Source organism: Gossypium raimondii, chromosome 11 (assembly GCF_025698545.1).
Source record: "Gossypium raimondii isolate GPD5lz chromosome 11, ASM2569854v1, whole genome shotgun sequence".
In the NCBI taxonomy this organism is placed as follows: Eukaryota; Viridiplantae; Streptophyta; class Magnoliopsida; order Malvales; family Malvaceae; genus Gossypium; species Gossypium raimondii.
The window spans coordinates 10,896,139-10,920,247 of NC_068575.1; the positions used below are offsets into that span (position 1 = coordinate 10,896,139).

A 24,109-nucleotide genomic window follows, 5' to 3' on the forward strand; every position below is an offset into this window, starting at 1 on the left:
TGGCAGTTAAAACCGCACGAGAAGAATTATCCTACACATGACCTTGAATTGGCTGCAATTGTATTTGCTTTGAAAGTTTGGAGGCACTATTTATACGTTGAGAAATGCTATGTGTATACAGATCATAACAGTCTGAAGTATTTAATGACTCAGAAGGAGTTGAATTTGAGACAGAGATGGTGATTCGAGTTGTTAAAAGATTATGATCTTGTTATTGATTACCACCCAGGGAAAGTTAATGTGGTGGCAGATGCACTCAGTCGAAAATCGTCTTTGTTTACACTTCGAGCTATGAATACTCATTTATTTATTAATGAAGATGATTCTGTGTTAGCAGAGTGAAAGTGAAACCTGTATTCTTTTAGCGGATTCAAGAGTTGCAAAAAGATGATCCAAAATTAGTACTGAAGAAACAAATAGTTTGAGACAAATTGAGTTCAGAATATAGTATTGATGATGGAGGTAAAAGCAGAATACCAAGTGCCCACAGGTTTGTTACAACCCGTAATGATTCCTGAGTGGAAATGGGAGCATATTATGATGGATTTTGTATCCGGATTACCTGTTACTCTGAAAAAAGAAAGATTCAATCTGGGTGATTGTCGATAGATTGGCTTTGCCTCTAGAAACTTGAGAAGATCCATAATGTGTTTCATGTATCTATGTTGATGCGGTATAGATCGGACCCTTCGCATGTGATTCCTCATACCGAGATAGAGATACAATCAGACATGACTTATTCGGAGGAACCAGTGAAAATTTTGACTTGAGAAGTTAAAGAATTGCGAAACAAACGGGTACTGTTGGTAAAGATGCTATGGTATCGACATGGTATGGAGGTGGAAACCTGGGAAACAGAAGAATCAATGAAATCACAGTATCCGAACCTATTTTCGGGTAACAAATTTCGAGGACGAAATTTTTTTAGGGGGGAGAGTTGTAACAACCTAATTTTCAGTGGTGTTGGAAACAGTGATTCGAGATCACTAAATCCGACCAATGAGTCTTAAAATTTAATAAATTAATAATTATGGGTCAAGTGTGAATTTAGAAAAAACAATTGAATTAGTGAATTTTGTGATTTAAAAAGAATTTAATAGGTAAATTGGGTTTAAAATGAGGTATCAAGACCTCGAGTTCATAAACCGAGCCATAAATATTTTTATAAATATTTATGGAATGTCATTAAGTTAGTATAAAAGTTTCGTTAGAAAATTTTAACGTTTGGATAGTCAATTAACTAAAAAGGACTAAATTGAAAATAGTGTAAAATTTGTTAAATTGTGATTAAATAGCTTAAGTAACTAAAAAGGAGGGGTTTAAAAGGTAATTAGGCCCAAATTATATGGGCTGGACGGTTGGGCAAGAAAAATCTGGAAAAGTGATGTAATAAGGGCAAAATTGGAAATTTTGTAAAAGTTAACAAATAAAAATCTTCATTAAAAGAATTTCTAGGCAATTCTTCACATTTCTCAGTAAAAAAAAAAACGCCATTTAAGAGTCCCTCCAAGCTGGTTTTTCATATATTTGAACCATGTAAGTTTAATTCTTGATTATTTCTTCTAATTTTATGATTTTGATACTTTTACAATTAGGTCCAACTAATTATTTCATTAGTTATTGATTTCATGGCTGATTTTGAAAGTTACCATTGATGAGTGCTGGATTTTTATGATGAATGAACATGGAATTAAAGCTTTAATTTTATTATATGATGATTTTATTAAGTAATTTTGATAGAAATTGATTTTAGGGACCTTATTGTGAAAAAGTTAGGAATTGGGGTTTTGTACTGAAATTATGAATATCAAAGGATGTTTAGTAGTCTAAAATGGTTGGATAATGTGTTAATTGAGAAAAATTAGATCAATTGAAGGGTTAATTGAGTAGGGACCAAATTGTAAAAATTGCAAATTTAGGGGGTAAAAGTGTAATTTCGAAAATTGAAAGGCATAAATTGTGAAGTAAAATATAATTGAATTAGATGCTAATGAATGGAAAAATTTATATTATAGATCGGGAATCCGAAAATAAACGCGGAAAAGAGAAAGTATCGAACTAGTTTCTAAACTTTTACAACTCCTGCAAATTGGCCCAGGTAAGTTCATACGGCTGAAATTTTTATGATTAATTGTTAATATGGGGATGATATAATGTATCAATCTGTATGTTGTTGTTGAATTATCATTATGGTAAAATGAGAATAAAACGAGATTGTTAGCTCAAATTAAGGGCTATGCAGGATTGAGTACATACGTTCGGCAACCAATGATGAATTGACGGATAAATCCATGGTGGATCCATGGCAAAATGTGAAAAGTAGGTATGGTGTTTCAATTAAGAAAACCATACTGAGTTGTGAAAAGTAGGTATGGTGTTTCGGTGAAGAAAACCATACTGAGTTGTGAAAAGTAGGTATGGTGTTTCAGTGAAGAAAACCATACTGAGTTGTGAAAAGTAGGTATGGTATTTCAATGAAGAAAACCATACTGAGTTATAGCAATGTGAAATATTCAAGCAAATCGTGGCATCGGGCAAACGATGTACTCAAATCCGTAAGACGATCCTTAATTTGACAGGTATTTATATGTGCAATTTAAGCTAAATGTAGGAATATAAATTGACATCTGATATTGAGCTCGATTGGATAGATTCACTGTTTGAGATTGTGGTTGACAGGAAATGTTGAATTTTTATTTGTTTATTAATATTATTAGTGAAATTGTGGTAAGATTTTATTATGAGCCTATGAACTTACTAAGCTTCTGTAAGCTTACTTGTGTGTGTTTATTGTTTCTTGTAGATTGATATATATATGTTCGGAGGATCGGATCTACATCAACGATCACACTATCCAGATTTACTCCGGTAGAGTTTGTCAAATAACTTTTTGATTTATATGGCATGTATAGGGATTTGGTCATTTTGTGTGAGTCCTCATGATATGGCTAAGGAGTAGCAAGTAAATATTTGATAATGATTAGTTATTGAAATGGTTATATAGGAACGTGTTTTGGCCTTGTGTGTGCTTAAATGATAGTTAATACAAAGAAATGATAAAAGAGTAAAATTAGCAATGAAACAGTTTCTGGACAGCAGCAGTGACGTGATTTTGAAAATCACCAAAATATAATAAATTGAATTAGAACCTGAGTGAGATAGGAAATTAAAGCTGAATGAGTTTATTTTCACATGAAAGAAATATAGTAAGAAAAAGAGTTATATATTATAAGATATTTGAATTTTAGTGAGACAGGGTCCAAATGGTTTCGGAAGTCCCATGTTCTGACTTTAAAAATTCATTAAAAATTGTACATAAGGAATTATGAGTTATAATTTATATACCTAGATTCCTTAGTGAGTCTATTTTCAATAGAAACAAACGATAATATTATCTGAATTCTGTACAATGAGATAATTAATTTTTATTGAAGAGGGGTCAGAGCTGTCAAGCAGTGAAACAGGGGAGAATTTAAAGAATAAAATGTACTAATTGGCTAGACCAAAAATTCTGAAAATTTTATGGTAAAAATATATATGAGTCTAGTTTCAGAAAAAATTTACGGATCTAAATTTTGAGTTTGGTAACTCCAGTTATAATTAAATTAGTGACTGCTGCGCAGGTGGACAGTTTTATTATGAATAGTGAAATAAATTGTTTTAATTTGATTAAGTATTCCGAAAATTATTAATGTTCCCGGTTTGGACCCGAACCATTTTTATTACATGATTTTGGGGTCTCGAGAGTTCTTTTAGGGATATATGGATTGATTGTGAGTGAATAAATTTTAAAAGCAATTTTTTATGCTCCAAACTAGTAAGTTAAGTCAGATAATGCCTCGTGCTCGACTCCGGCAACGGTCTCGGGTAAAGGGTGTTACAGGTAATGAAATAAGTGACTATTTAGGTAGAATATTAGAATAATAAATAACAAATAAAGGAATACTATAATAATAACAATATAATTATAATAATAATGAAACACCAAATAATAACAATGATAATAATTATATTAATTACTATTCTAATTGGCGATGATAGAAATAAAAAAACTGAAGTTTGGAAATCAAAATTGAGTGATTGGGGTTTGGGAATGCAAATGGATAGCAACACAAGTGAAAGGGAGGAAAAGTTTCGTAAAAACTACATGTGGGGGATGAATTAGGTTGAATTTTGAAATTTTGGGTTATGTGTCCTTTTAGTACTCCTAGTTTTAACCTCTATTTCAAAACAGTCCTTACCTCAAAATTGAAATTTTTTTAGCAATATTTTTAAAAATTTATTTGATTTTCAAAAAGCCATAGACGAAAACATTTACGGTTTACCATGCTACGAAATTTTCGAGCACACTAGAGCTAAAATTCTCATTTTACCCTTGAAACTTCTAGGCCCTATTTAGGGTGTGGCAATGTTAGTCTAAGAATGTAATTAATAATATGATACTAATAAAAATGAAAGAAAATAAACATCATATGCCATCTTATCTAATTACTCTAGTGTTCCATATTTGCTGGGCTATTCCTCTTTAACTTATAGCATATACTCATTATTATCATTTGATAGTCCTTGATCAAATTTTTCATTATCTAAATATGAATATGTATCATTAAGATTATCAAGATCTCATTCTTCCATGTATTCTTCAAAATATGGGTCATCCTAATTCCACTTGAATGATGTTATGAGGTATGCAATCTACTAGTACAATCCTTTTTTTTTTTATATATATATATATACTTAGGTGATGTTTTTACCATGGAAAATCATTTTTCAGAACAAAAAATGTCCTTTCAACCACATTTAAAAGTTTTGAATGTATCAAATTAAAGAGTTCGTGAGCTGTCTCTGTTGCTTGTGTCTAACTTCATTATCTCAAATAGTATCATACCCCACAATATGGTATAAGAAAATCTTTTGTATTTGCATAACTAGTATTTACCACATAACATTTGGGTTTATGGAGAGAACAATCTGTAGCTTTAATTAAAAAACTTATATAAGCCTAACTTGGAAAAAGTCTTATGCTAGGTTATAGTTTTTTATAATAAATAAATTAAGTTAAAATAATAATAATAAATTTATAAAGTGATCAATCATTTTATAAAACTTCTTTCAAATAATATAATATTTTTGTCATAACTTTAGAAACTTTTTTATAAATAAGTTATGGAAAAATAATAAGATATTTTATAAATAAGTATATATTTTATAATATATAGCATGGACACATAAATAAGTTATGTTCATATTTTTTCGCCATAATTTTTTTATAAATAAGTATATTATAACACTTTTATAATATGCATGTAACTGAAGATGATTCTAAAGAATTCTACAGTGATATGTGTAAAACACAAAAATCCAGAAGATAACATTTATTATTGCAAAGAATGCAACTATATTTCACATATTGACTGTGTGCTATTAGAGGTAAGTACTGATTATTACATCGATTTCATAATGAAAAGAAATAAAGCTTTTTCTGAGTATGTATTTTAACGTTTTGGACTCAATCACATAAAAAAAATATATAAAATTTAATTGAATTTTGAAAAGTTGGGATACTTTAAAATTAATGATATTATTGTATATATTTTGAAATTTCAACAACTCATTGAATTCGCACCATCATATGTATAAAATACAACATATTATTTTTATTAATTAAAGCATCTTACTTTGAGTGAAGCTTGGAAGAATAACTTTAAATGCAAGAGAGGTACCTCTATTTGCTCAAACAACACTTTATGCCAAAAACAATTTTTTTCTTAATGCTAAATTTTATATTGCTAATTAGGAAAAACAATCTAATGTTGTTTATACCCATTATTGTTAGCTTTGAATTAAAATCTGTATACCCATTATAGATACCATTAAAGTAACAAACACCTTTAAAAAGGTAACAAATAAATAAACATGAAAAATACATTATATTAATTTTATTATATTAACGTTCATGTAAAAATAAAATTAAAATGATAATATAAATTAAAAATGAATTAAAGTAGATCCATTTGAAGATTTTTTTGTGTTATATATCATTATAACTTTGTTTTAAATTGCAATATATTTTAATTTCTTGTGCATTATTTTATATATAGGTTTAAAATTAAATTAATCCTCAAGCTTGTCATAAAAATAAATTTAGAAAGGAAAGTATATTTGAAGTGAATCTTCATGGTTTTGGCTTTTGGGATTCCAAAATTAAATTAAAAGCAATCGTAGATCCTTTTCATTAAAGGAAAAATAAAACGTAAAAGAACTAAAAATATTTCACCCAAAATTTCAACTTACAATTAATCCTCTCTTTCTCTCAATTATTGTTATTATTTCTTTGATTCGGTCCTCTAGAATGGAGTTTCAACATTTTGCCTACCCGGATAAGCTCAGCTTTAGGGAGGCGGATCGGGAGATTCGATGCTTCGGGTGCCTGGATGTCATTAACGGTCCAGCTTATATTTCTGAAGACGGTTTTGGGATGCACAAAGTATGTGCTGAAATGCCACCTCAAATACAAAAAGATGCTTTTCACCCCCATCCACTCAAATTCAAATTGCTAGACGCAATTGTGTGTGATGCATGTAGCAGATTGTCGGTAAGTTACATCTATTACAGGTGCATGTACTGTGATTTCAACATCGATTTTAGATGCGCTAAAGCTATTATAAATGATGAGAATGAGATAGAAAAACGTGATGATGAGGATCTCCAAAGGACCCGAACTCTCCATTTCAGCCACCCGCATCAACTGACCCGTTGCAAGGTTTCGCCAATAATATTGACCGAGTGTGAAGAAGATTTTATTGAAGAAATATGGACGATAAATAAGTTGAAGTTAAATAAGTTGAAATGTGTGGCATGCAAATGGGAGCTCCAAGATACACAGGCTTTCATGTGCCTTCCTTGTAGATTTATCATACACGAATCATGTATGAATGACATGCCGATGCAAGTTCAAAGTAGCCTGTTTCACCCTCACCATATTCTTCACCCTCGACCATTCTTTAACGCAGGGGAAGTTCGATGTTATGCTTGTAGGACGAAAGTTAATGGTTTCAGCTTTTATTGTAATAAATGCGATGTTGACTTGCACGTTTCATGTGCCAAGTATCGAACTCGTGCTACAAAGCATAGTTGTCATCCTCACAATCTTCTACAATTGGGGAAGAGCATTATTAAAAGGATATCTTGTCGTGCATGTGGTCGTAAAAATTGCAATGACTCCCTTTTCAGCTGTAGAAAGTGTGATTTCAATGTACATCCTAAATGTATGCCACTACCGTCTAGTTTTGAGCATAAACGTCACTTGCATCCACTTATGCTTGTAAGTCCTTTTGCCGAAGATGATTCGGGAGATTATTATTGCGATATGTGTGAGACAGAAAGGAATCCAGAAATCCATGTTTATTATTGTGCAGAATGCAATTATATTGCGCATATTGATTGTGTCCTTTTCGAGGTAAGACAACCAGAATAACTAAAATAGTAGTCTTTTAACTCACAATAGAAATATGCATTGTGAAAAAAAGACGCATATAATTAGTAAGTTTTAAAGCATAGAGAACCAGTGCTATTAATTATCTTAAACTTATTAGAATGATTTTGTTCTATTTGGTACAAGTATGAAACTAAATATTTGTGCTTAGGTACTTGAACCTCCGGAAGAGATGCTTTTAGATCCTCAAAGAATAGAAGAGAACTTTGAGGATGGAAGTTTGGGATTGGAAATGGTTAGTATTTATGTAATAATTTATTGTTTCAGTTCTCAAATGTTATTTATATACTACTCATGTCACAATCTGACAATGTTTAGAATTGAAATAATATATTTAAAATTTTAAAATGAAACTAGAGAAACAATAAATTATCCTTATCTCTATTAATTTGTTTTTTGTCAGATGCTAAGAGTTTCTGCCCATCCTCACCCGTTGATACCAAATGACGACGACGATGATGAAACAATATTTGTGTGTGACAGATGTGAAGAACTATGTATTGGTTCTCGTTATAGCTGTAAACTTTGTTCATTCAACCTTGACAGTCGATGTGCTACCTCAAAAGATGAAACTCCAAAAGAAAGGAGTATCAAAACCATAGTCAACCATTTTAGTCACCTCCATCAAATTACACGATGCAAGATTGGGATTTTACAAACACATCCAGACTTTGATTTGGCTTGCATGGCATGTAGACAACGCCTTTGTGGTATAATATATGCTTGTGGCATGTAGACAACGCCTTTGTGGTATAATATATGCTTGCACTCATTGTTCAGAATTCTTTGTACATGAATCCTGTCTCAAGCACATGCTGATGGAAGTTCAGAGCTTGTTCCACCCACAACATCCTCTTCAACTATTTCCATCCGTGTCCAACATACAAGAGATATGCAAAGCTTGCAGTGAATATGTTGAGTACCCAGTTTTTAGTTGTGTACAATGCGGCATCTTCATGCACTATTCATGTGCTAAGTATCAATTTCGTGAGATAAAACATAATTGCCATGCCGATCACCATCTTCTACATTTGGGGAAAGGCTTTTTCGGTGATAAATCTCCCCGATGTACTACATGTGGTCTAGCTTGTAAGGGCACATTGTTCAACTGCCTCAAGTGTGGGTTTTACATACATCTTGAATGCATTCCACTACCATCCATCGTCAAGCACAAACGTCATTTGCATCCACTTGTACTCACAACTTTAGTGACTGAAGATGGTTCTGAAGAATACTATTGTGATACATGTGAAACACAAAGAAATCCAGAGCATGACATTTATTATTGCAAAGAATGCAACTATACATCACATATTGACTGTGTGCTTTCAGAGGTAAGTATTGATTGTTACATTTGTTTCATAATTAAAAGAAATAAAGCTTTTTCTAGTTATGTTATAAAGCCTAAAATTAAAATTTGATATATATCTATTATTTAGGTTGAACCTCCAGAAGATATACTTCAGTTTCTAACTCCACATTCAAAGGAAAGTGATGGGCGACATCGATGGAAAATAATTCCTTGAACATTAATTTGCAACTATGTAATTTGGCATGTAGTTTTTAACTAATACTTAAACTTTCATCATTTCATTTAAGTTGTATATTTGGAAAATTTCAAAAGCATAACTCCTTATATCCCAAAGAATAAATTGCATATTTAATCATTAAATTATTTTTACAACTTTATTTTTTTAATCATGGTTACTAAGTTTAAGATTTGTTTAATAAAAGTTTCAAAATTTTAATTTTGTATAATGTATATTGTCGTGTTATTTGATATTTTCATATGGAATTATTATATCATCCTCTAAACATACCAAGATAATGTTAAATTTATCCACTTGTTATTAGTATATAAAATTATTTTAATACAATAAACCTTTGCCAATTGTAATTCATGAATTCACATTTATATTATTGAATAAAGTTGTTAAATGAAAGAAACTGAAGTTGTAATATGTGATTGCCATTAATTTAGTTAGTATAGGAAATATTGCGATATTATGCCATCTATGTGTGTGGACAGGGTGAAACCAAAATGGCCCAAGGTTTTTTTTTTGTTAAAATGAAAAAGAAGAGTTATATTTTATTTTATTTACAAAAGTAATAAATTGATGTAGGCCATTTCAATACAAAAGATTTAGTTTTCATCTTATAAATTTATTTATATTTAACTAAACTTTACCACCAATATATCTATAACGGATAAATCTCAAACCATTTTATGTTTATATAATCCATATAGTATATTTATTTTCTTAAATGTGTATAATTAAGTTAAAATTAAAGTTTTATTTATACATTTAAATCACAATAAAATTATATATGTATAATTACACTAAATCAAAGTTCATATATAATTTTCAATTTTATCACATATATACATTATAAACTAAAATCTTTTGAGTTTAATCATAACATGTTATATTTAAGTATAGAAAGTGTTTATCTAAATGTGACTTGAATGCTTAAAACATGTTGAAAAGTTTATTTTATATTAATATATACTTTATAATTAAATTTATATGTTTTTGTATTAATATTGCTGCAATACACTGTAAATGAATGCATAAAAATAATAATATACTAGATTTAGAAGGCTGTTGTTAATTATACTGAATTTAACTGATTTTAAGTTTATTGGTGTAAAAGGTCTTTGAAGAATTTCAAAAATAAAATTATGTTTCTTTCAAAATTTTTTTTTTGCATTAAATTGAATCTTTGAAGGAACAATTTTGACTAGCTAAACCCTTTGATTAATGTTGATTGTTCGAAACTAACGACAATACTGACACTAAGTTAACCAACAAATGCTGATTTGGCATTGTCACATCAGCAAAAAAAATCAATTTTTTTCAAAAATAAATATATTTTAAAAAATTCAAGTTCAAAATGAATTTAAACAAATGGTTGTCCAAATGCATTTGAATCTAGTCACTCGTTTACTTAAATTCGTTCTAAAATTATAAAAATTTTATTAAATTATAAAATATCATTAAATTTTATAAAAATAATTTAATGATATAATCTCATGGAATAATTGTTATAAAACGAAGGTATCAACTTTTCATGAAAAATTAACTGATATTATAAATTTTCATAAATGAAAAAAAATCAAGTAACGTTTCCAATTTAATTTTTCATAAATAAATGGACCTTCTTTGATATTTTATAATTTTAAATATTTTAATATTTTTATAATTTTAATGATTTTTATAAATTTTAATTTTTATAATTTTAGAATTAACTTAAACAAATTCATGAGTAGACTCAAATGGACATAGACAACTATTTATTTAGGTTTATTCGAACTTAATTTTTAAATTAATTTTAAAATATATTTTTATTTTTGAAAAAATGAATTTTATTTATTTTTTGATGTGGCAGTGCCACATCAACATATGTTGGCTGACACAACGATTTTTAACAACCACGTCAATATTGTCGTTAATTTCTAATGGTTAACGTTGATCAAAGGGTCTCATTGGTCAAAATTGTCAGTTCAGTGGCTCAATTGAGTGCAAAAAGTTGGGAGAAACTTAATTGATTTTGTTTTGAAATTCTTCGAGGGCTTTTATACTATTAACCTATAATTTTATTGTATTTATTTATGTAATTTCACCCAATTAATTAATTCATGGCACCAACTCAATGAAAATTATTATATATATGTTAGTTTATACCTACAAAAATAAAACCTACTTGAAATTATAAAATTACTAGAAAGTAGCAAGTAAGGTCTTATCTACAAAAGACTAGTGATAATTTTATTTCTTTAATAAACATGTAATATCCCAAAATAAATAGGTTTAGAAGTATAATTAACTAAGAAATGAGCCTTAGTCTTGCCTTAGTCTTGATGGTTAGCTTAGTATACTCCCTAAAGATTCTAGATTTTATCCACTCCTCTCTCATTTCTCTGTTTTAATTTTTCAGCAAACTAGAATGAAAATCACCCTAGAATAAATACTAAATGGTGTAAAACATGTTAAGAGTGGGTAATAGCTTAAATGGTTAAGTATCTACTCTTCTTTTGCATCTTAGGTTCAAGACAGGCCATTCACCAAAAGAAGCCACAAAGGAACAACAGAAAGAGCACACGAGAACTGTTTGAGTAAATTCTCTCAATATTCTTTTATTCACAAAAAATAGTTAAACAATAAATGGGGTGAGTACAAATGAGGGGGAGACTCTCTATTTATAGTTGAGCTCCTCCAAAACCGACGGTCAAGATTACAATACATCGACGGACGAGATTCATCATATCCTTTAAATCATGGGATTTACAATATATATCAAATCTAATCTAATCTAATCTTTGCAAAATATGATTCTATCAATCTTCTAAGATTAGCTACCAAAATAGCTTAAGTTTCCATATCTTCATTATCGGGTCAACCAGGTTTCAATCTGACAGGCTTCTCTAACAGTTTACCGAATCGGGTCAATTCTTGCGGGCCAAATGATCCCCATCTACACAATAGACCTCCATCAGATGCATCCCATTTTCTATTTTATTTTCTTTAAAAAGGGATAATTGTCATCCATCCCCTCAAAATTTCTAAACCCTAGGTATTTAATCCAATTTCTTAACTATACATTGATTTTAATTCCTCTTCAAACCTAAATAAAAATTTTCTCTCTTCTCTTTAAATTCTTATTTTTCTTTTATTTCTCATTTTCCTTTCCATAAAATTTTACATCCTTTGATGGAAATTAATCACTTGAAATCTCAAATCAAAGTTAATTCACGATTAAACTCGTTATTCCACAGACTGTTGAATTATCGTCGATAATCTCCAAATTCTCATCAAAAGATCGGTAAGTACTCTAGTTTCGAATAGTAGAACCCATAAACTTGATCACGAGTTTTATAGCATGAATGTCATTTAATTTGATTTTAGGATGCTAAAATATAGATTTTAATTATTTAGGCATAAAATTTGATTTTCATTAGAACTATGTTGAGTATCACTATTCAGTTGCATTACTACGTAAATAAGTTTTGAAAAACATTTAAATTGACAATCGCTTTTTAGAAATTAATCACTATAACAAATAGTTTTGAAAATAAATCATCATCATCATCATCATATTGAGACCTGCTAAATTTTCTTCAGAAAGTAAAACAATGTTCTAAACAACTACTTTTAAAAAAACTCCGATAATTCTGCAATGCCATTTCGATGGCCAATGTAATCTTCCGAACTCGGGTCCAACATCTAGGTCGGGTTTGAGGGTTACAAAGAATAGCTATAACACCCCCTAACCTGTATCCATCGTTGGATTAGGGTTACGAGGCATTACTAAACAAAAAAAAACACAGTTCTAAACATTCTCATATTCATACAAATCATAATCGTATATATAAAGCATATAACTAATTAAACATTAGACACACATTATTAATCATATTGCAAACACGAATCGTACCTCAAGATTCAACCGAATTCATACCATGCGTATAATCAATTTTTTTCATACCAATAACATGCCACAAAGCCATACAATATAAGCTTTATAAACATATAACACGGATCATATGCTCAACTCTCTAATGGTATTCGAATAACTAATAAGATTAAGCATCTTACTTCATAATTCTATACACGCAAATATTAAACCAAATAAATCGTATAACAAGGCTTTTTGGCCATTAGCAAATGCGGCATTAATTAATTTACCACATGGTCAATTATGCTTTTAATACCATCTATATATATACACGCATAGTCACTATATCAAAATGAACCATTTTCGAACACCATTAATAAAAACATATCATACCTAGTTCATATGCTAAAATCATGTCTAGACCTCGTCTTTTCAAACATCCCATGAGCCATTAAGAAACTGAACCTAAACAACTAATTATTCAAGCATGAAACATGTGCATACTTATCAAATGGTCAATTATTAACATTTTGTTCATTACAAATTCATATGCATTTCTCTATAATATTATTAACCATATTCGGTCACAAATAGACAAATTATATTACACCCAATTCACATGTTCCAAACCGATCCAAATTTCATATACTTAACCATTCATCTCATCATCTATTCGGCTAGCAAATTCACTTATTAAATTGTTACCCATTTCATCATCATAATATTTATCAAATAAACATAATTGACGATTCAAGCATACCTATCTCCCACGCAAATTATCATCTTTAAACCTTATATGCCAACCGTTTAAAAAACCACCTATTCGGTCATCTATACAACAGCCAAAAATTTATACTATTTCCATATTTCAAATCTTAAACTTAACATAATATCTCAAAATTATAATATCAAAACGACTATCTCACTTATAGCTATTCAAATGAGCATCCAACTTACTCAACATATAATCATCATTTTCCATCATGAACCGTACCTAAAAACCAACCATTCACTCATAATATATGTGCATATTTTACCATTACAAATCGAATCAACATAACCAATACACAATCAAATATATATATTCATCATTTTACCTTATTACCAAGCCAAATTATACTACATTTCATACTTCCAAAATGAGCTAACTATAAAGCCTATTATACATATTCCTACCTTTCCTCATTGTCAAATCATATAACCAACATTAGCATCATGATCAATCCATAACCAAAACACATTCATATATCAAGATTACCAAACACATATATCATGACCAAAATTACTTAAACGTTTGAACCTTAGCTTTAAGAACAAGCCATTTTCGCACGGCTAAATATATATACAAATTTCAAGACCAACCAAAACAAATGCTAGCCTATACATGCCATATATTCAAAGTTTCAAGCTTTTAAAGTACCGAAATAGAGATTGATAGTGTGACGGACTTCCTTGACGATCCCCGAGCTCGTAACTAGCTTTCAAAAAAATCTTTAAAAAGAACGAACAATCACACACACAGTAAGCTTAATTTGCCTAGTAAGTCATAAGAAAATAAATTATCAAATTAATATTAGCATAATTAACCCAATATGGCCCAACATGAACAATCTCATGTACATAATAATCACACATTTAACATGTATAATTCATATCATCATCTTAGGTATTACACTTACCTATTTTCATGAATATTTAATTTCGCACGTACCTGAGCCATTTAACTCGATTTCACATTCGATCTAAACTTAACACTGCCCGTTAAACCATTCGAAATCAATAAGGATACTCGGATAACTCAAAAAGCTCGTACAATGCGTACGTCCCAAACGAGGTCTTACATGTAATCAAATATCGATGCCACTGTCCCAGACAGGGCCTCACACGTAAATCCCAATTCGATGCCGACGTCCCAAACGTGGTCTTACACGAAATCACATATCAGAATCATATGTCATGACATATGTATCCTAACTATTCCTATGGTTCGTACGGGGCTTTCGGACATCGTAATTCGATCGATTCAAGCTCGTAGCTATTTCTCCCGTACTTATATCAATTCGGCATACACATATAAAGTTAATAAAATTCAATTCGGCACAATTAAATACATTTTCATATGAATTTAACAACAATTATTTACTTATGAACTTACCTCGTACGGACACGAACAGACCGGAACGACTATTCGACAACCTTCGATTTTTCCCGATCCAAATCTGATTTCCTCTTCTCTTGATCTAAATAAATTAAAATTTGGCTATTTAATATCACATCTCATTTAATTCAATCCATAAACACATAATTAGGGCATTTACACTTTAGACCCCAAATTTCACATTTTTGACATTTTAGTCCTTAATACAAAAATACACCAAATACACAAAATTCATCAAAATCATGCCTTATCCGAATCTTCCTATGGTCCGTAGCAGCCCAAATATTTTATTTATTTCACATTTAAGCCCCTAAATTTTCAAATTTCACAAATAAATCCCTAATTTGGATTTTTCACTTAATTAAACATGATAATCAAACATCAAAGATTTATTTTTCATCATCAAACAACAAATACATAACATTATCAACAATGGCAAATCTCAAATTCATCATCAATTCTGAAAATTAAAGAATGGGCTAGGTAATATATAAAGCAACGATCTCAAAAACGTAAAAATTATCGAAAACCAAACAAAATCCATACCTCAATTTGAGCTTCAAAGTGCCGAATCTTTAAAGCTTTCAAATGGTTCTTTTTCTCTTCAATATTCGGCCAAAGGATGAACATGCATGGTCATTTCCTATTTTGTTTTATTTTAATTACATTTTATTATCCATTTACCAATATAACCAAAATAATTTACTAAAAAAACCATATAATGCATGCCATTACTGTCCATTCATGTATTCAATGGCTAAATTTCATTTTAAGGACTCCCTAATTAATTAATCAAAGCAATTAAGCACTTTAACAATTAGAATGCCACTTTTACAATTTAAGTGATTAAGTCCTTTTTATAAAATCGAGCACACAAACGATAAAATTTTCATACGAATCTTTCACACATATCATGCAGTAGACACCAAAAATAATATTAAAATATTTTTATGACTCGGATTTGTGGTCCTAAAACCACTGTTCCGACTAGGGTCTAAACCGGACTGTTACAACGGCTATGTCTAAGTATATCAAAATTTTAACCTAATAATGTCTATTTATAAGACAAGAATAATATAACAGATAAAATTCAAAAGTGCTCTTAATTAAATAAAACAAAATTTTCTAGGTTTCTTGGTAATTTTTGCTTCAAACTTTCAGGTCATTTTTGGACGACTTTCTGACATTTTTGGGCTTGAGTCATGAAATAACTTTAGTTAGACCTCTTAATTCTCTTTGAATCGGTATATTATATTCTCAAAATAGATTTCTACAGCTCAAGTTATGGCAAAAATATTGAACTTGTGTTGTGTTGGAAGTCCAATACGCAAAAACTTGCCAAAAATAAACTTTAAGCTCATTTTTCTCCAATTATTCCCTAAATCAATAATGAATAAACTATAAGTATAAATAATATAATTAAGAATGTAAATAACATAATTTAATAGGAGAAATATCACAAGTAAATTGAGAAATTATGCACTTATCAGTATAAACTATACTTGTTCAAGGGTTGGGCTATTTGCCTAAGCCTGAAGGTGCACTCGAAATTTGAGAGGCTTTTGACAAAAATATAGGTCTGAAAATGAGCTTTGACAAAAAAATTAGGCATGTTTAAAATATAGGTTGGATTCGGGATCAACCATTCAAGGGCCTAACCCAAATGATTTCCTAAATTTTAGTACTTATTATATTTTGTTTTGTTATGTTATTTTTATATATTATGCAATTTATAACAAATAAAAATTAAATCTATAGTAATATATTACATTATAATGTAAATATATTAAAAAACTGATAAGTTGCTTATATATAAAATTTGAATAAATGAATATATATAATTATTAAATATTAAATTAAAAATAATATAATATTTTTTAAAAAATGTTAAAAATAATATGGGCATGCTTGAAATAAACTTCAATTAATCATTTACAAATATTGACGAATTTGAACAAAATTTTAAACTCATATTTTAACTCAGGCCAAACTTATGCAAATCTAAAATATTTTAATATTATGCTTAAATCCTACTTTACAAACAACACTCCTAATGTAAACGCAATATATTGACTTTTTAAAGTACTTAAAGCATTTTTGTTTGAGTGAGGCCTTGGAAGAATAGTCGTCCTTAACGTATAATACTTCTTTTATATTGAAAAGCAAGAGAGGTACCTCTACTAACAAAAGGAAGAGTTTATGCTTCACTTAGTCAACATGTAATTTCATTTTTCTTGAGAGGAAAGAAAGATAATGTTTATTTTTATTACTAATTAAGTTAAATAATCTAAAGTTATTGTTACTTTTCTTTCTTTTTTTTTTGAACTGTGCTGATACTTAGATTATGAAAAGAGAAGATGAAAATAAATACACTCTTAAAAGTAGCAAAAAGAAACAAAAATGATTGGCTACCGAAACGGTGCCTTGAGAAAACAAAACTTTAAAACTGTGCCTAGAAAACCAAAAACACCTAATTAAGAAAAAAAAATGAACAAACTTAAGAACCCTTCATCTCCTTTCTTCTTCATCAAATAGCAAAACTCCCTTATTAGCCATTCAAGGACCTCTTATCTTCCAAAATCTTACCTTCTTGATTTCACAGTCTCTCTTCAAAACACGAGTTCTTCGGGCACACCATCACCTCTAACTCGGACAGTTATTGTTACTTTTGAATTATTATTCTATACACTAATAAGGAAAATTTAACAAGCGAGTTTACGATAATATCATTTACTTATAAAATATAAAATTACAACAAAATAATTAAAATAACATTTTGGTATCATCTTAAATTCACTTATGGTCAAATAATTACACCCATTAATTATAATTACCATTCAAACATTCTGATTTTAGAAACTAATATTAACATTTTAATGAAGTATGATTGCATAATATTTGTATAAATACTTAGGAGTTAAAATTTTAATATTTTTAAAGGTAGAAGTATAATTCAAAATTGATTAACATAATGCAGAAATGAACAGATTGGTAAATAAAATATATTTAGATAGGGCACACGTGTAGTTGGACTTAAACAAAATAAAATTTAGTTTGAGAACCCACCCATGCGTAAATGCACATAATAAAACTTAAATTTAGACACTTTAAATCCTGAAATCTTAACCTTTTATCAATAATATTAAAACTTCACTGGTTAAATAATTAAAATTAATAATAGTAGTGTTTATTTAAATAATACAAAACCCATTATTGATCACATGTAAATAATAATAATAACTTATAATCGTCTAATATATCCACATATGTGTATATTGATTATTTTATTTATATTTAAACATTAATATTATAAATTATAAAGAAATAAGAGAAACAAATATGTCATCATTGTATATACTACCATCGTTTCATCCGTGCTTTGTATTGAGTTAATTTTTAGACTAAATTATAAGGTAAAAATTTAAAAGTTATTATATGCTTCAAGTTTCTATATTTCTTTATATATTTGGAATTTAATTTTATATTTTTATTTTTAAGAATTTAGTATTTATGATTTTTGAATTTAAAATTCAAGTCTAGTTATTAAACTATTAAAATTCTATGATAAATTATCTGTTGTAATATTTTGAAAAATATACACACTTGGTAGCCATGTGACAAAAAATAACATTGTAATGGATTTAAATTTAACAAATAATCTAACAATACTTACAATTCTTAAAATCCATATTAACATTTTAATTAGAATAAAGTATTTAGACTAACAAATAGACCTACTCATGGGTCAAGCTACTTGCCCAAGCCTGAAGGCCCATCTGAAATAGGACGATTTAGACAAAAATATTATGTTTGAAAAATGGATTTGGGCAAAAAACAATTAGGCCCATTTAAAATATGGACCGGGCTTAGGCTTGAGTATTCAAAGCCCGAGCCCAACCTAACCTAACCTAACCCACTTTTTAGTATGTGATGTTTTATATTATGATATTTTTATATATTATGTAATTTATGATAAAATGTTAAGATGACTATATATAAAATTTTAATAAATAAAAATATATAATTATTAAATATTAAATATTAAATTAAAATTAATATAAATATATTTTAATTTTTTTTAAATAATACGTACCGGTCTAAAATGGATTTGGGTTAGCTATGGGTGAATTTGGGAAAAATTTTATGCCCATATTTCAAGCTGAATCGATATTGGATAAGCATAAAATGTGTTAACTTAAGATTACAGCTACTGGGAATAAAGGTTACACAGAGAAAAAATGTGAACATAAATGTAACGCCCCAAAAATCTAAATGTTTGATTTGTTATATTCTAATGAAGTAGTTAGTTTGGTCCAGTGGATAAGTGATTTGTGCTCTTTGGGCATGGGTTTGAATCTCAGTCTAGGCAGCTAGTATTGTTTTTGTTAATGGTCTGGTGAGTTGTTGGCTAGTAGAATTTGGGTTTAAATTCAATTTGGTTAAGCTGTTAGATAAGGATTAGTTGTGTAAGTTAGTTGGGTTCGATTTTCACGTTGGTTTCAAGTGGAGGGATTTTCAAGAATTGGCTTTCTTCTTTTTCATCTATCTACTCCAAATTTCCTATATTCTTTTGATTCGTTGTCTTTAATGTTCTACGATTTTTGTTGTGGTTGTGTGTTGGTTCGATGCTACTCCATTCTATGTCGGTAATATTTCTTCTATCGTTCTTTCTTTTGTTCATTGTGGGGGGGCTGTTTCGTTCGTTGACTTTGGTTAAGAGGGGTGTATGTGTGTTGCGTTTATTCCGTATTAATTGCTTTGATGTTTGATTAGGGAAGAATTGTGAGATGATTGACTGTAACACCCCTTACCCGAGACCGTCACCGGAATCTAGTACGAGATGTTATCCAATTTAACTTACCAATTCGGAGCATAAAAAAAATTGCTTTTAAAATTAAATTCACTGTTCACAACAAAACTGTCTACCTGCGTGACTTTCACTAATTTAATTATAACTCGAGTTACAGAACTCAAAATTTAAATCCGTAAATTTTCCCTGAAACTAGACTCATATTACTACTTACCATAAAATTTTCAGAATTTTTGACTTGGCCAATTAGTACAGTTTATTCATTAAAGTATCCCCTGTTTCACAGCTCGACAGATCTGACCTCTCGGCACTAAAAATCAATTATCTCTTTGTACAGAATACATATAAGGTTATCGTTTTTTTCTTTTGAAAATAGACTCACTAAGAAATCTACACATATAAATTATGACCCATAATTCTTTCTGTACAATTTATAATGATTTTCTAAAGTCAGAACAGGGACTTCAAAACCATTCTGACCCTGTCTCACTAAAATTCAAATATCTCAAAATACAGAATTCCTTTTCCTACATCGTTTCTTTCATATAAAAATAGACTTGATAAGCTTTAATTCCATATATAATTCACTCTCTAATTCCATTTCTACTATTTATGGTGAATTTTACATTCACGTCACTGCTGCTGTCAAAGAAACTGCTTCTTTGAATTAGTTACCATTTACACATACATAATACCAAAACATAATCTTTACTAACCATTTCAATAGCTAATCTTAGCCATATCATTTGAACATGCTCAAAATGATTAAGACTCTATACATGCCATAGTTCAAACATTTTGAAAAGCACATAATACCGAGATGGCTATGATAGTGTGATACGAGCTCCGACGGTCCACTATTCGATCAAGTTCAAATCACTATAAAACAAAGGAAAGAAAGAGATGTGTAAGCTATAAATAGCTTAGTAAGTTACATGTAAACAATAATTACTCATTTAATAATTAACACTTTTAACATATAACTAATCAAAACATTTCTTAGCAATTTCATATTCACTTTAATTCATTATTAATCCCGTTGAACAGTTGGAATATACACGGATACGTAGAGATTTAGCACATAAGTGCCACATCGATATGTAGCCGGTTACCACCGATATGTAGCCGAAGCTACCACTGAAATGTAGCCGAAGCTACCACTGATCAATAACACTGGAAATGTCCACGGGCCTGCTCACACAAGCTGTCAGGTGTCTGCAACACATGCTAGATCACCCAGCACCCGGGACTCACTGTAACACTGTAACACTGTAACACTGGTCTCTAGTGACATGTCACTTGTATCCAATTCTATTCCTAAGTTCAACCGGGAATTTACACTTAACACTTTATTACTTGAATAATTCATGAACAATTTTCCTTCCACATTCAATATTAATTCACATATCAAATATAATTCACAATTTATACAAATATAACTATTATTTACATATAACTTACCTCGGATGCAAAACGACTATTTTTTGTAATTTAGTCGATAACTTTCTCTTTTCCCCGATCACTTCCACTATTTCTTCTTTCTTGATCTATATTAACACAATTTAATACATTTTATCAACATTTCATTCAAATACAATTCATACACAACATTTTGGCAAATTTACATTTTTCCCCGAAACTTTTCAAAAATTCCACTTTTGTCCCTAAGCTCGTAAAAATAAAATTCACTAAATTTTAAATTTCAAACTTCACTAAATCATATTTCATGCTCATAACAGCCCTCAATTTCACAAAATCACAACTTTATGCACACTTTACCATCTTTCACAATTTAGCCCTTTTTCAACATTTCCATCAAAATTCATCTAGTAAAACTTGTAATTAACACTTCAAACATTCATTATCTAACATCACTAATCAATTTACAATTATATCATGAATGGGTAAATTTTCAAACTTTAATTTCATTTAAATTAAATAGTAGAAACATGAAATTCAAGCTTCAATAAGCATAAAAATACAAAAATAATTAAAAGCGGGCAAGAAATCACTTACAATTGAGCTTAGGAAGTTCAAGAACCCTAGCTATGGTGACATGAATTTTTTGGCAGCAAACGTCTGATTTTAAGAAGATGAACACTTGTTTTCATCTTTATTTTGTCTTTATTCAATTTGGACAAAATGCCCTTGACCCATTACTTAGATATTTTTCTAGAAATACCCTTTTGTGTCCATAACACTAATTTATGGTCTAATTGCCACATAAACACTTCCAATTTCATGCAATAATTCAATTAAATCATTTAATCACTAATTAGACACACTTTGCATTTTTTTCAATTTAGTCCTAAAAATTCAATTAAGCACTAAAGTATTAAAATTTCCTATCCATATTTTCACACAATATTTCAATCAATCAGTAACTAATAAAAATTTATAAAATTAAACTATTTCACTTCGGATTTGTGGTTACGAAACCACTATTCCGATTAGGCCCTATTTCGGGCTATCACATTGACGCTTCTCCAGCAACTTGAATCGCATGGTTGTTGTTCGTCTTTTTGTAAAGGTTCGATTGTATTTTGGGGGTTGATTAAAGGCGTTGTGTACTATACTTTTCTTTGAATCAATATCGTGAATCGTCGCTAAGTTAATGAATTAAATCTCGTTTTTAGGTGTTAAAGGTCTCGTGTTTGCTTTGGTGTTGAAGTCGAATCAAGTGTATAATGAAAAACACAAAAAATAGCGAACGACGAAAGTAAAAAAACTGTACAGTCAATGCCACACATTCATGTGCCAGGCTGTATGTGACACACGGCTATGTGATGGATTGTGTATGACACACAATATGGGCTATTTGGGTCGTGTAGGCTACATGGACTGTGTGTCACACACAATATGGGCCATTTGGGTCGTGTAGGCTACATGGGTGTGTGAGCCCAAAATTTTAAATTTTTTCCTATGGCCATAATTATCGTTTGGATCGAACGTAAGCCTACCATAGGGTCAGTATGTTATAATTAAGCTATAAAACATGAATTTTGGTCATCCGTTAGCTTGAAATTTGATATAAATATGCATGTTTGAAATGTTATAAGATAAGTAAATTTTGTAACATGCTATGTATAATCTGAAAAATGTTATGCATGTTCTGTATTTGTTATTCCGAGCATGTACTTCGTAATATATCTATTATCTGTTAGTATTGAATTTATGTTGGGTTTGATGTACGGATGAAGTGTAAGTAGTGTAATAAATTGTCTTATTTGGTGGCTTAGCCACATATATATATATGATTCTATAAACGGTGATAAAGCGTCTAATACACAGGTAGCTCTGTTGGAAATATTCTAAAAAGTGTCATACCAATACTAACTAGTTTTTCGGGCTGGATGGTTATTTAATACCCTATATGGTGTGTAAGGATGGTCGGAGTTGGTGTGTATCAGATAGGGATAGGATTGTAAATTTGCATCTGATTCTGATTTTGATTCTATATATGATATGTGTATTGTATCTACTTTGTTGTGATATAAAACTGAAATTAAATTTGTAATTCTGTTTAGTTTAAAGTTATACACGAGTTATGAAAACTCACTTTCTATTTTTCTGTCACTTTCAAGTTACCCTTAGACTTAGGCGGGTCGGTGCAATAGGAGCTCATTTATAATCATATTATCGTAAATTTTTGAATTATTTGAATTTGAGTTTGAGAGTTTTGTAAATTTTGGACTCTCTGGACATTTTGGATCTTTTTGGGTTAGGACTTTGTTTCTGTATTTCGCATAATACCGTTTAAACATTTTTATCGATAATATTCACTTTTCTGCAAAATTAATGGTTTTCAAACAACGAACAGCATTTTCCAAAATATCGCTTTCTAAATTATTTTCGTTGCAAATCAAAGAGCGTAAACAAACAATATTTTCGATACAACAGCTAAGCAAGATATGTTTTCAAATGAACTAGGTTATTGTTTGATAGAGTTTTTGACGTTTTCAAAATATACAAAATCTAGATTTTCAAACCATTTTACGATAACATCTCCAAATTTGGCCATAAAGTTTAGGCTAAGTTTGGGGTGTTACATTTAGTGGTATCAAAACCAGGTTACAAAACTCAAGTTGTGAATTTTGGGTTCAAAATTTTGTGAAAATTGTGCTTCGAACAATACCTATTTTTGTTTTAATCTAAAAAATAAGTCTATAAAATACCGAATCTTCGGTGCTGATTCTATAAGTACTTCTAACTTAGTTAAACTCTTAGTTTAGAAAACTCTGAAACCATT

The 24,109-nt window shown here is 29.6% G+C and overlaps 2 protein-coding genes and 1 long non-coding RNA gene across 3 annotated transcripts; 2 read left to right on the forward strand and 1 right to left on the reverse strand.

Annotated features, from left to right (window-relative positions):
* Window positions 1–6,352: 6,352 nt before the first annotated feature.
* LOC128031972 (uncharacterized) lies at window positions 6,353–8,097 on the forward strand. Its single transcript, XM_052623574.1, has 4 exons — window positions 6,353–7,459; window positions 7,647–7,730; window positions 7,899–7,992; window positions 8,042–8,097. Exons 1-4 carry the CDS (start codon window positions 6,353–6,355, stop codon window positions 8,095–8,097), a joined length of 1,341 nt encoding a protein of 446 aa, XP_052479534.1.
* On the forward strand, window positions 7,645–9,074 carry LOC105801241 (uncharacterized). The gene is made up of 3 exons (XM_052622990.1): window positions 7,645–7,730; window positions 7,899–8,829; window positions 8,935–9,074. The coding sequence occupies exons 2-3, from the start codon at window positions 8,215–8,217 to the stop codon at window positions 9,019–9,021; spliced, it is 702 nt and encodes a 233-aa protein (XP_052478950.1). The 5' UTR covers window positions 7,645–7,730; window positions 7,899–8,214; the 3' UTR covers window positions 9,022–9,074.
* Window positions 9,075–20,510: 11,436 nt separating this feature from the next.
* On the reverse strand, window positions 20,511–21,927 carry LOC128034569 (uncharacterized). Its single transcript, XR_008190629.1, has 3 exons — window positions 21,877–21,927; window positions 21,322–21,407; window positions 20,511–20,739 (listed from the first exon to the last, which is right to left on the reverse strand). It is a non-coding gene; the product is annotated as an uncharacterized LOC128034569 (long non-coding RNA).
* Window positions 21,928–24,109: the final 2,182 nt, after the last annotated feature.